Here is an 11884-nt window from a genome sequence, read left to right on the forward strand (position 1 = left end):
CATTTTCGCCGGTGATTTCTGACCGGAGCACAGGTCTAGCGTCACTGCTAAAGTCTAGTTGAATGACCTCTCGGCGTTAGTAGAACATACGCTTGCAGCGCCGCCTCTACCGAACGGTCTCCACATCGACTAGCACTAGGCACGACTCTCCAGAATCTCCACACTAAGAGTAAAATGAACTAGTTCACTTTATGGTGGCTGGCGGGCGGCGGTCGGCGGCGTCTGTTCTGTGGAGGCGTCGGTGGGTCGTACAGGGGAGCGATACGCGATTAAAAAATTCCGCAGAAGCGATATGGTTTGGTGCTCCGCAGTAGGATGCACCAGCGCGAGTGTAAAGGGAAAAAAGATGTATAGGTTTCCGTGGAACGAGGCGCGGAAGCTGCAGTGGGCTGTCGCTATGAAGCGGGGCCTCACTAACGGCGGTCTTTGGATGCCCGGAGTTGGAGCGCGGCTTTGCCAAGACCACTTCGTAACAGGCAAGTGTTTGCGGCATACTCAAGTGCAGGCTAGATTTTCAACAATGACAGGCAACTCGACTTAGCATGCGAATCATATTTGTGTGCCCACAGGTGTTCCAAACAAAGACCCTTTGCACATCGACTACACGCCGTCGCTGTTTTGACACGACGAGAGAGCGACCGAGACTTCAAGAAGGAGAATAGAATGGTAAGAGACAGCATTTTAGAATAAGTGTTGCTCGAAATTTGCGTTCACTCGTCTTGCAGCCACGAAAGGCATGCGACCATCCGGAAAAAACGGATCGACGCACCCAGCTCGCAGCTGACGGACCCCAACCCGAGTAGTGACGAGGAAACGCTGCCTCGCCTCGATGCGAGCGGAAGCGCCGCCAAACACCAGAATGGGAGCTCGGAGGAGGAATCGTTCGACGACGAGGATAAGAGGTTAGCTGAGCTGTGTGTTTATGTTCATAACGTGTTGCACCAACTTTTTTTTTTCCATTTCCTGGCCAGAACGGTGGAAGTCCAAACTGACAGGTGCGAGGCTCCGCCCTCTGGGTCCGGCGACACGGAGCGCATCAGGCTTCTGGAATCCCAGGTTAAGCACCTCCAGGGAAAGGTTCGAAGCCTTCAACAGGCCAGAAGCGTCCGCGTTATGGATGATGACAAAGTGCACTTCTAAACAGGTACAAAATCCGTCTCCAAAACGCTGTAGTTGCAAAACTTCCGTTGACGTCACACAAAAATAAAAAAACAAATACGCAGGAGCCGTTTATGCATTAAAGGAGCCATGAAGACAAAATACAAATTGGGTTTCTTAGAAAGACTACTTAGTCCCGATAGCAATGATACCAATATCATCGCAATCTTCGAACAAACAATGGAGATATTAAAGAAAACGTGCGAAGCAGTCGTGACCCCCTAGCCAATTTCCCGCAACTTTTCTATGACGTCACGTAACCTTGTTTGTGCGATTGGCGGCCGCCTAACTGACCTGTCGCGACGACACATGACTGGGCGTCTGCAATGGGCCTCTAGTTCCATTTGACCGCATCACTTGAATGCTAACGTGTAGTTAACGCGCTGAAAATCATGTTTTATTGTTGGCCCGTATGACGTCATTCTTGCTCATAACACGTCACTGTGGCGCAAAATTTGAAAGGTTTTAAATACTTCTTGCTTTTTTTCGTTAGAAAAACATCTTTTGTGGCTGTAATGGAGCTGAGTGAAGTACTGAATCCTAGTTCTTTCAAATTAAACAAAGTTGTATTTCTGGCTCCTTTAAGTAATAAGGATTATCATAAAAAGTAAAAATATTGGTGCACGTATAAGCATTTGCATCGAAACATTTCACGCATTAACGAAAGTGGAGCGGATGCGCGACGAGCGCCTTCTAGTGGTAGAAAGAAAAACAATGGCGTCTCCAGATGTGTGCATAGAGTTCATAGATGTGTGCCATTTGTGTATGAACTGTTACGAAGGCTTTGAAGTCGTCTGCGCTGTGCGTGTCTTGCCAAGTTGTCCTTTGTACGCGAGGAAGTCGTGGTGGGCTGTTTTTGCTCGTAGCGCCGTCACCTATCTCCTGCCGAGAACGTCCTGGCTTTATTTGTTGCTGGTGTGATGTGTGTCTGTGTAACGCAGTCTCCCTGATGGGATTTCAGTGGCTTTGTTCTACGACAGCTGCGGTGACAAGCTGCAAGGTTTCTCTTTTCTGGCTGTGAACACGGGCTCACCCGATGTTAAAGGGAGAGACAACCGATTTTTGTCGAGTATATATTCTCTATCCCAAATGAAAGGGCATCACTTAAAGCACCTTGACGAGAAACGGTTTTGCTGATAACGCCCTAGAACTTTTCAAATCGAAATTTTTAGATCTGCAAGCCCTGTGTGTCCCTTCCAAAAATGATGCTGGCAACCTTGACATAGAGTAGCGCGGCAACATACTTTTGTCTGTATGCGAAATAAAAAACGATATTTAAAAACTTGTCCCCAGCTAAAAAAGTTTGAATCGCAGGCTTTTCTGTTCCGTTATGTGTTTTTTAATGCAACAGCCTGTTGTGCACGAATGCGCCATCTGTTGGGACAGACGATAGGTAGAATCTGGCTTCACGTTGTGGAGGTGGGAAGTTCGATTCTCACTGGGTGCGACGTTTTTTTTTAAGCTGCCGTTGGTGTATTTGGAAACAGAAATCAAATATTTTGGTAGAACAAACGCCTCTGACTCAGACAGAATGGTTAAAGCTTCTTCACTGGCCCTGTTTACTGAACGCTGTCGTTGATTCTGGGCATGGTGGCGGGCGGCGTGTCTTTAAAATTTTCAAAATAATGTTTAGAAATACATATGCAATTTCACCTTGCACAAATACTTGTGTTAAAATGTTTTAAATACGTAAATAAACGTTTCAGCAGTTACAGTAGCTGCTAGGTTTGCAGATCACGTGACAGGGACACATATTGTCGTGCCAAGTTTCGGCACTACGAACCGCCACCCTTCTGATTTTAGGAAGTTTGCTGCCAAATTAAAATTATTTCTACCGATTTGTTTAGAAATTGCTTGTGGTTACCGGGCTATATAAAATGCTGGCTTTCATATGAGCTAGAGAACATATACGCGGCAAAAATCGGTTGTCTGTCCCTTTACGTGAGGCCTATGTAGCTGGTGTTACAACTCATATTCTGTTCACTACTGACAACGGAAGGTATCCTTTACGCAGCGGTTTCACAGGTTGGTCTGGGCGGTAGTACAAACGGAGCAACGATGCATTTTATCCTGACGTGAGCAGGCGTGAGTACGGCATCATTGCAGAGATGTGGAAAGCACAAAACGGTTGTACACAATCGTCTGAGACTGCGTAGCATACAAACAAAGCAGTATGAACGAGCGCAAATATTGTTCAGGTAATCAAATGCGCTGGCGTTATATACAGAGTGTTTCATGATTGCTATGGACTATGGTTGTTCGTAAGCATAAGTAATGCCGGCCGTACAGATGCACTGCACTACACATCTTGTGTGTGGGTGTGTGTGTGTGTACGCATATTACAGAGGTGGTGCCACATGTTGGCGTCTACGGATAATAGGGCGCCACTTGGTGCTTCTGCGGGCCACTACATCTTTCCCTCCCTGGGAACAAACAATCATTGGACAGTCCTGTCTGTACAAAATCATGCAGAAACAACCAATACAGTCACTTTCTGTATGAGCCCTCACGGTTTTCAAATCACTGCACGTAATCTTGGAAGCGCACTGGAGGTCTGCGACTTCTCCTGGGCCGGTCAGGTGGTGGCCCTGGCATCAAGTCCATTTCCCTCTAACGGTACACTGCACTCCTCAGTGCCAGAGCCTGGAGCCAGACTTTGTGGCTGCGAACCTTGCGGCTGTGGTGGGCTCGGTGGCACATTGGTGGTATAGCACGTGACGACTCAAGTTGATCTGCGGATGAACTCGCAGATTGTGTTTGTGGCGCATCCCCAGGTGCAGTAATCCAAGCCATTGATGGTGCAGCTCTACTTTGGTAATCTGTCAACGGGGGCATGTTGTACGTGCAAGAGTTGTCCTTGTTAGTTTCTTGCCCTGGTGATGCCTCTTTTGGTGCCGCTGATAGCTGTGAAGCGTTCCAAGTTCGACTGTCTTCCAGATAGAAGGACCAGCGGCCAATTTTTTTGAAAATTTTTAATATTGGTTCATAACTTAGAGTGCCCTATGGTCCATTAACTGGTTTCTTCACTCGTACGTGGGTGCCAATTTGAAACTTGGGGACCCTTGCAGCTCGCTGTTGCTCAGTGTATACCTTACTTTTTCATTGACACTCTGCAACTCTTTCCGAGCGGACTCATCTCCCGTGAAGGATTTGTTCTGAAGTCAGCTGTCGGCTGACCAATGACGTCCAAATAAGTTCCCATGTGTCGGCCATGTAGAACGGTCGGGGAGAGACTGGTGGTGCTGTGAGGGGTGGCTCTGTATACTCCCAAGTACTCAGTCACAGTTTCCTTCACTGGACGCTGCTCCAGCAGAGTCAGCCGAATGTATGACTTCAGTACACGATTAAATCTCTCAACGAGACCATTTGCCTGGGGGTGGTACACGGCAGAAAAGATGTGGTTCAAATAAATTCAACAGAATATTCAAATAAATATTCACTTCAGGAATTAAGTATAGGAACATTAAAAAGTACTTAAAGAATATAGTGTGAAGGTTACACTGCTTTTTCCCTGAAAACTGACAGATTTCGGTGCGGTCTCATTACTGCTTTCCTTTTTCTGGGTGGTACCTGCATTGCATCTTTCGAACAACATCCACTAAATGCAGCTGAGTGCGCATGCTGGCAACCACTTGGATTAATTCAGCCACCGCATAAAATCACAAATGATTATGTATAAAACAAACTTTCTATGTGACATGCACAACCTGTTATCTTTTAGTATGGCTAGAGGCTCCCACATCCAGAATAATCCTATGTCGTTCACAGGCACCCTCTCGCAGTTTGAAGGTCCAGCTCTCCTGATGATCATTGTGGCCAGAAACCCTTTGTATCGGGCGAACACTGAAATGTCCAAGCCAGGTGAAAAAGTTAACACAATACATATAAAAAAAAACGGCTGAATGCAATTGCACCGTCACCACCAGCGAGAAAACTAAAGGTAGAAGTTTTCGTGCAGTTTTGTGCATATGGTACACTGCATGCGTATGTATGTCCACTGCACTGTCGCCATTCACTGCAGTTCACTCGTGCGTTCACTGCACCGTCGCCACAGCTGCACCCATTCGAACCGATTGCTGCCAGTTTCAGTCGTTCTTTCGTCGTGTGTACGTCCATGGCATTGTTGACACCGTCCTCGAACCCTAGCGCCTGTTGTACAGTGGCGTTGACTCTGGCGGGTGGGCGCAGCTTGTGGCAGTGCAGCACCAGGTGCTCCATGCTTTCCTCGTGGTCGCCGCATGCCCTGCATTTTGCTGCTTGTACCTCTGGTGTGCTGTTGTAGCGCTGGCAGTACAGCAGCGTGCCCAGTGCCCCCGCACGGGCCTCAAAGAGGAGTGTGCTGCCGCTGCTGTTGTCGTAGACACGTATCCGGCCTATATCTCGCCTGTGGCTGCGGTATAGTTCCAGGGTAGACTTTTGGTGCATTGCAGTCCACCAGTGAGCGCGTTCCTCCTTTTTCACTCTGGAGCGCACCTCCTCCATGATCTTCTGCGGCGGGCCAACCTCGATCGGGTTGGTAGTGAAGCCAAATTTTCGACTGAGGTTGTAGAGGCGATTGCACCTCTGTGTACGTACACCCTTGAATGCCATGTAGCGGTACAGCCGCCGCGCCCAGTGTTCGTCGTTCATAACTCAGAGTCCCTCTTTGAATGCAGTCTTGCTGGTGGCTTCGCGTGCCTGAAATGTTGACCATCCCAAGTTACCTTGTATGGCCCCCACAGCCACTCGACCATGGCAGCCCAAGGCAAGGCGACTTGCCTCTCGCTGACCACGCTCGAGCCACCCCCGTGTTGGCGCCGACACACACACCACAGCATTCGCGAAGGTGAGACATGGGACGTGCACCGACTTCCACAGGTCACGGACCAACAGGTATCGGTTGCACCCCCATAAGCACCGTTTGCGCAAGATACAGCTGGCACGTCTCGACTTTTCTTGCAGTAGCGCCTCGTGTGTAGCATACTTGTCGCCAGTGGTGCTGAAAGTGATGCCAAGGTAACAATAGCTGTGCATCGATGGAACCTCTTCACCGCCAGGCAGCAGCACAATGCGAGCTTTGTCCTCTGGGTCGGAAAAGCACAGGACCGCTGACTGGCGCGTGTTGAAGGCCATTCCCAGTGTTGACAGATGCTCAGCCGAGGCGATGACAAGCCCCTGTAGCTCAGCCACATTTCCAGCGAGCAGGACAAGGTCATCAGCGAAGACCAGCCCCGGAAGTGTCCACATTTGCGGGAGTCCATCTTCAGAATAGGGCAGCGTGAAACCAAGTCCCGACACAATAACAGCTTTTTCTAGCCCCGCTACGTACAGCATGTATAGCAGCGGGGAGAGTGGGCACCCCTGCTTCAGTCCCCGGTGTATTGCCACTGGCTCCGTGTGGACCTCTCCGAAGCATGCCACTGCCTTGTTGCCGGTGTATAGGTGCCGCAGAAGGTCAATCCATTTGGATGGCATAGCCAGCTCGCTCATGTGTTGCAGCATAAAGTCGTGTGGGCCCATTGTCATATGCCTTAGTGACATCGAGAAAGCATGTCACCAGGCCGCGGGATTCTTTCCGTGCAATTTCTATGCACGGGGAGAGTACAAACAGGTGGTCCTCGACCCTATGACCCCGTCTAAATCCATTTTGCAGCTCTGTGAGTGGCCTGTGATCTCTGAGAAAGCTGCTGTCAATGCCTTTCTTTGGTACTAATGACACTTTCCCCAGTAGCCATGCCTCTGGGATGGTGTCGCCGTGGAATTATGCCGGTGAGGATTGCTGCATGGTGTGCTTGCGCCACTTCCCTCAGACACTTGACCAGTTCCGCAGGGATGCCATCGATTCCGCTTGCCATGTGAACCCCAATGCAAGCAAGAGCACATTTGAGAGCCAGCGATGTCACTTCCCATTGGCAGTCAGCCATGTACGAATCCTGTTCGCTTGGCGGCTCTCCTACTGGGCTGGCTTTGTGTTGGACATCACCTTGGTTGGGTGTATGTTCAAAGATCCTCTCAAGATGCGATGTGAGGTGACGACGTATATCAAGCACTGTGTCAGCCGTCCTCTACTGAAGAGAGAACACCACCTGGCGGATGTGGGAGAAGTTTCACAGCCAATTGTAGACCATCTGCATGACAGAGGACCCAAAACTCCACGTAGCTGCAGCTGTCATGTTAAAACAGACTGCTTATTTAGGAGCAAGTAGAAAAAAATCAAAAATGTGCTAACCAGTGCACAGCACACTATTGCTTCCACACTAGTCTTGCATATGAGCAAATACTGCACAATCCACAATCTAACGTAGGTTTGACAAGTGAGGCATAGGCCACATCATCTAAAAAAAGAAGTGGGGACATTTGAGTATGCAATAGTTTATTTAAGGGATGTCGCAGCCATTTGCTACAGCCCCTTGAGCCCGACATATACTTAGTCGGTGCAAGGAAAGAGCCCTGCACGCAACATTTGGTCGCCTTCTGTGCACGTGCTTCGTGTTTAGTACGACTTTGACTGGTGTATGCAGGGGCGAATAGACGGGTGACCCCAGCTACAGCGAACACGGTTTATTACCATTCAGCGTTTTCCTCATCTTCCTCCTCAAGGCGCGCGGTTGCAGCGCTGCGGTGGCCGGCCGTACATAATATCTGAAAGAAGAGAGGCTATGTAGGTTCTCCTTCTGAAAGAAAAAAGGCTATGCAAGTTTTCAGCAGGGTGCTGCAGCGACCACTTTGGGGTGTGGCCACGCGATGCGTCTTGGCACTGCTCCACTGCACCGGCTTCTACTTGTGATTGCTCTGTAGGTGGTGTAAACTCTTGCATTCGTGGCAAGAGTACCAAGTGAGTGCTGTTGCGATGCACAACGCTATCCCCAGTGTCCACGATACAAGACCTTCGTTCAGAGGCAGTGTCCACTACCTTCCTTTCTGCATGTCTCTCACCCCAACTTCATTGCCATTCAGGAGATCAACTAGATCCCGGACACCGTGACGATTGTTGTAATATTTGCGTTTTTTCTCCCGGCTTGCTGTTTTGAACTTCCGGCCTGCGAAGGTGTCGGGCATTGCAGGAAATAATGCTCTGTTGCCTTAGATACCTTGGTGCACAAGCGGCGACCCATGAGGAGCTGGGCAGTACTGTATCCATTCTTTAATGGTGTAGTGCTGCAGAGCAGCAAGGTAATATACTGGTCCTCCGTCTTGGACGTAGATGTCTTGACCCCAGCTTCCGCCATTCCATTGCTCTGTGGGTAGTGGGGACTGGAGGCTGTGTTAAAAACCATAGTCTTGTGCAACGTCTGGAAACTCCAGTCCTCTTACGCGGTAAAGCTGCGGGCCGTTGTCTGAAACAACTACCTCGGGAATCCCATGGCGTGCAAAGACTGACTTGCAATGGTTGATCACCTCAGCTGCAGTGAGCTTGTTAACCAGTGCGATTTTGGGATACCTGGAATACTAGTCGACAATGCTCAACCACCACTTGTTGCTTTGGTAGAACAGGTCCATAGCCACCCACTGCCAGGGCCTTTCCAGGAAAGGTGTAGGTTCAAGCAGCATTTTCCGGTTTATAGTTGTCTCTACGCATTTCGGACAACTACGGACAGTGTTCGATATCCTTTGATATGCCCGGCCACCAAACCGTATTGTTGGCCTCTGCATGAGTTTTTGGAATTCTGAAATGTCTTTCGTGTAGCAGGCGCAAAATTTGAGGCTTGCAGGCGTCTGGAACTACTACTCTTGTTCCACGCGAGAGGAGGTTATTTTCAACATTTAGTTGATCGCAAAATTGATAGAATGGCTTCACCTCTTGGTTGGTATAGGTCTCGCTGGGAAGGCAATTCTTCGCTTCAAAATTTCCGCAGTTGACAGACTATTCCAAAGCAGTTTGAGACAGGCTGGTATGATTGGAACGTTTGCTATGAGCTGCCTGACAAAGGCATCTATTTACTCAACCAGTTCACGGGATTCTGCGGATGGGACAGTCGATCAGAGCAGTGAGTGAGAGAGAGCATTGGCAGCCAGAAGCTCCTTGCTAAGTACGCAGGCCACAATGTAACTAAGGCATCATGTGCATGCGAAGTCTCTGTAGCCTTGGTGCGAGGCCATCAAAATTCTTCGAGTTGAAAATAGGCACGGGAGGCTTGTGGTCAGTTTTTAGGAGAAACTGCTTGACAACGAGGTAGTTAGAGAATTTGTCGCATCCCCACACAAGTGAAAGTGAAAAAGTCATGCTGCGTAAGTGATTACTGCATAGTTTCCTGTTGTTTGCCATACACCAGTCAAAATCGTATGAAACATGGTGTCAGAAGTTGTGCGCGATGATCAGTAAGGCAAGTCGCTTGGAGGGATCTGCCTGGAACGGCATCAAGCCTGGACAGTGCAGCCAACAGCACGGCCGGCAGTCAGACTGCCATGCCACCCACTTCAGTAGCGCCAATGGCTTCGGTCACGACACAACCTCCAGAAGCCTTCTGCTTCTCGTCGCCTAATGAGTGGCCAAAATGGAAGAAGCGCTTAGAACCTTTTCGTACCTCTCCTGGACTCGGTGCACAGCCTGAAGAACACCAATTCGAAGCCCTGCTGTACATCATGGGCGACCAGGCTGAGGACATCTTTGGCACCTTCAACCTCACAGGTGAGGACTCGAAAACATTCAGCGTTGTGATGAAATGATTTGACAAATACTTTATTCCACGTTGCAAGGTCATCATTGAAAGAGCGCGCTTTAACACTCGGGTACAACAAGAGACAGAGTCTCTAGAAGAATTTGCAACAGCCATTCACACTCTTTCCAAACACTGCGAGTACGGCAGCCTGCAACAAAACTTTATCCATGATGGGTTAGTCGTTGGCATCAGAGACAGACAGCCGTCAGCGATGTTGCAACTTGACCCAGATCTGACGTTACAGAAAGCCCTAGACGCAACATGGGAAGTCGAAATGGTGTAACAGCAACAGGCAGAGCTGAATCGTGCCTACCAAGCATCAACAAGGTAGGCTTCCACCAGGATAAATGGAAGCCTACCACTATTTGCTTGCCCACGATCTGCTTGCCCCGCACGGAATGAGACATGCAAGTCGTGCCTCAAAAAGGGTCACTACGCAACTGTCTGTCTTTCCAAACGTGTAGATGTAGTTCAAGCTCCAGATGTTGGAACCAAGAGTGGATTCTTGGGCACAGTGAGCTCTTCGGCGACAAAAAATTGGGAAGCAAGAGAAATAGTCCGCGGTCATCCCCTGAATACCACCAGAGACGTTTCGACAACTCGAACGAAGACCAGTTATATCTAAACCATGCTGACAGCTCCACGGGTCTGACGAGAGACGATTGGCAATACAAGGAGACGCTCGATTACAGCAATTGTATCAAGGTCGCCAGACAACTCTAGACATCGACATTCTTGACGAAGTGCTTTCTCCTTGGAAAGCCTGCTATTGAAGAACTGCAGCTAATTACCAGCATCAACAACATTCAGTGTACCACCAAGCCTAAGCAAAATTTCCGTCCCTTTTCGCTGGTCTTGGAGCAATTCAGGGAGAACACCTCATTCGTCTTCAAGACGGCGCCAAGCCATTTGCGTTGAGCTCGCCCAGACGCACTCCAATTTCGTGGTACGAGAAGACCAAACGAGATTTCCAACGAATGGAGAAAATAGGAGTCACCTCTCCAGTCGAAGAGCCAACCGAATGGTGTGCTCTAATTGTGGTCAAGCCCAAGCCCACAGGAGACCTGCGAATCTGTGTTGACTTTACGGAACTCAACCGTTTTGTTCTCCGAGAATGGACATCTGTTCAACACACACTTGGGCTTCTCTCTGGGGCGAAAGTGTCCGGAAAGCTGGACGCAAACTCAGGATTTCGGCAGATTCAGGTTGTGGAAGACAGCAAGGAGTTTACAACGTTTATTTACAACGTTTATAATGGCATTTGCCGAATCCTATTTGGCATCGCCTCTGCGTACACCAGTCAAAATCATATTAGGCACTCAGTGCATCTGAGTATCATCTGGTTGCTTGAATATCTGGGCTGGCACCACACTGATGATGACAGTAATGATGCCCCGCAATGGAATTCGGTTTGATGCTCTTGCTAAAATTCCTCCCTTCGGCAACTGCTAAGCATATCAAATGCAAAGCGACTCTCATCACCCCAACTGAGGCCTTGAGAATTGCTATGCAATTGTCAATAAAGCTGTTGAACTAATCAATCGTGGCTTTTAACGTACCGAAGTCACAATGGGCTATAAGCGCCTGTATTGGAGAGCTCCGGATGAATTTTTACTGCCAAGAGATTTTAAAGGCACACTTAAGGCTGAATGAAATTTTGGTTGAACTGAATGATCATACGTTTCGTTGCTCTCTCGGCTTTTTTTCGGCGAGCAACGGTGTGTTATTTGCTGAGAAATGAGTAAAGGTGCCGTTTCTCTCACCCGCTTCCGTTTCATCTTTTCGTGACGCAGCCACAAAATACCACCGAATCCCCAAGCCCACTATGGTGACTTGGGCGGCGGCGCGAGTGGAAGAGCTTGCGGCGGGGCTGCTGGCGTACAGGTCTACCATGGCAACGTTCCCCTGGCCAACGAGGCTGGCTTGGACTTTGATTTTGCACCGACGGAATGTCAAACGCATTAAGATGCATGTGTATATGCTCGAGCAGCCGGTGTTCCCGCATACCCTGGCGTCCCAGACCCCATCGAGCTGGCTCGGAGCATGGAGGGTTCGGGCGAAGCTGCTTCTGAAGCAACAAGCGCCAT

General features: G+C 49.1%; 1 protein-coding gene across 3 annotated transcripts; it reads left to right on the plus strand.

Moving 5' to 3' along the window:
- The first annotated feature begins 157 nt into the window (after nt 1-157).
- Nucleotides 158-11762, plus strand: LOC144158247 (uncharacterized). Of its 3 annotated transcripts, none has more exons than XR_013319995.1 (6): nt 158-476; nt 570-666; nt 726-902; nt 972-1144; nt 5814-5983; nt 11591-11739. XR_013319995.1 is itself a non-coding variant. In XM_077688984.1 (6 exons), exons 3-6 carry the CDS (start codon nt 830-832, stop codon nt 11760-11762), a joined length of 522 nt encoding a protein of 173 aa, XP_077545110.1. In that variant the 5' UTR covers nt 159-476; nt 570-666; nt 726-829. The 3 variants fall into 3 exon arrangements, 1 of the variants encoding a protein (XP_077545110.1); XM_077688984.1 differs by having other exon boundaries at nt 159-476; nt 5880-5983; nt 11591-11762; XR_013319994.1 differs by lacking the exon at nt 5814-5983 and having other exon boundaries at nt 166-476.
- Nucleotides 11763-11884: the final 122 nt, after the last annotated feature.

This window comes from Haemaphysalis longicornis, unplaced genomic scaffold (assembly GCF_048455015.1).
Source record: "Haemaphysalis longicornis isolate Haplotype H1 unplaced genomic scaffold, Haemaphysalis longicornis Haplotype H1 scaffold_10, whole genome shotgun sequence".
NCBI classification, from domain to species: domain Eukaryota; kingdom Metazoa; phylum Arthropoda; class Arachnida; order Ixodida; family Ixodidae; genus Haemaphysalis; species Haemaphysalis longicornis.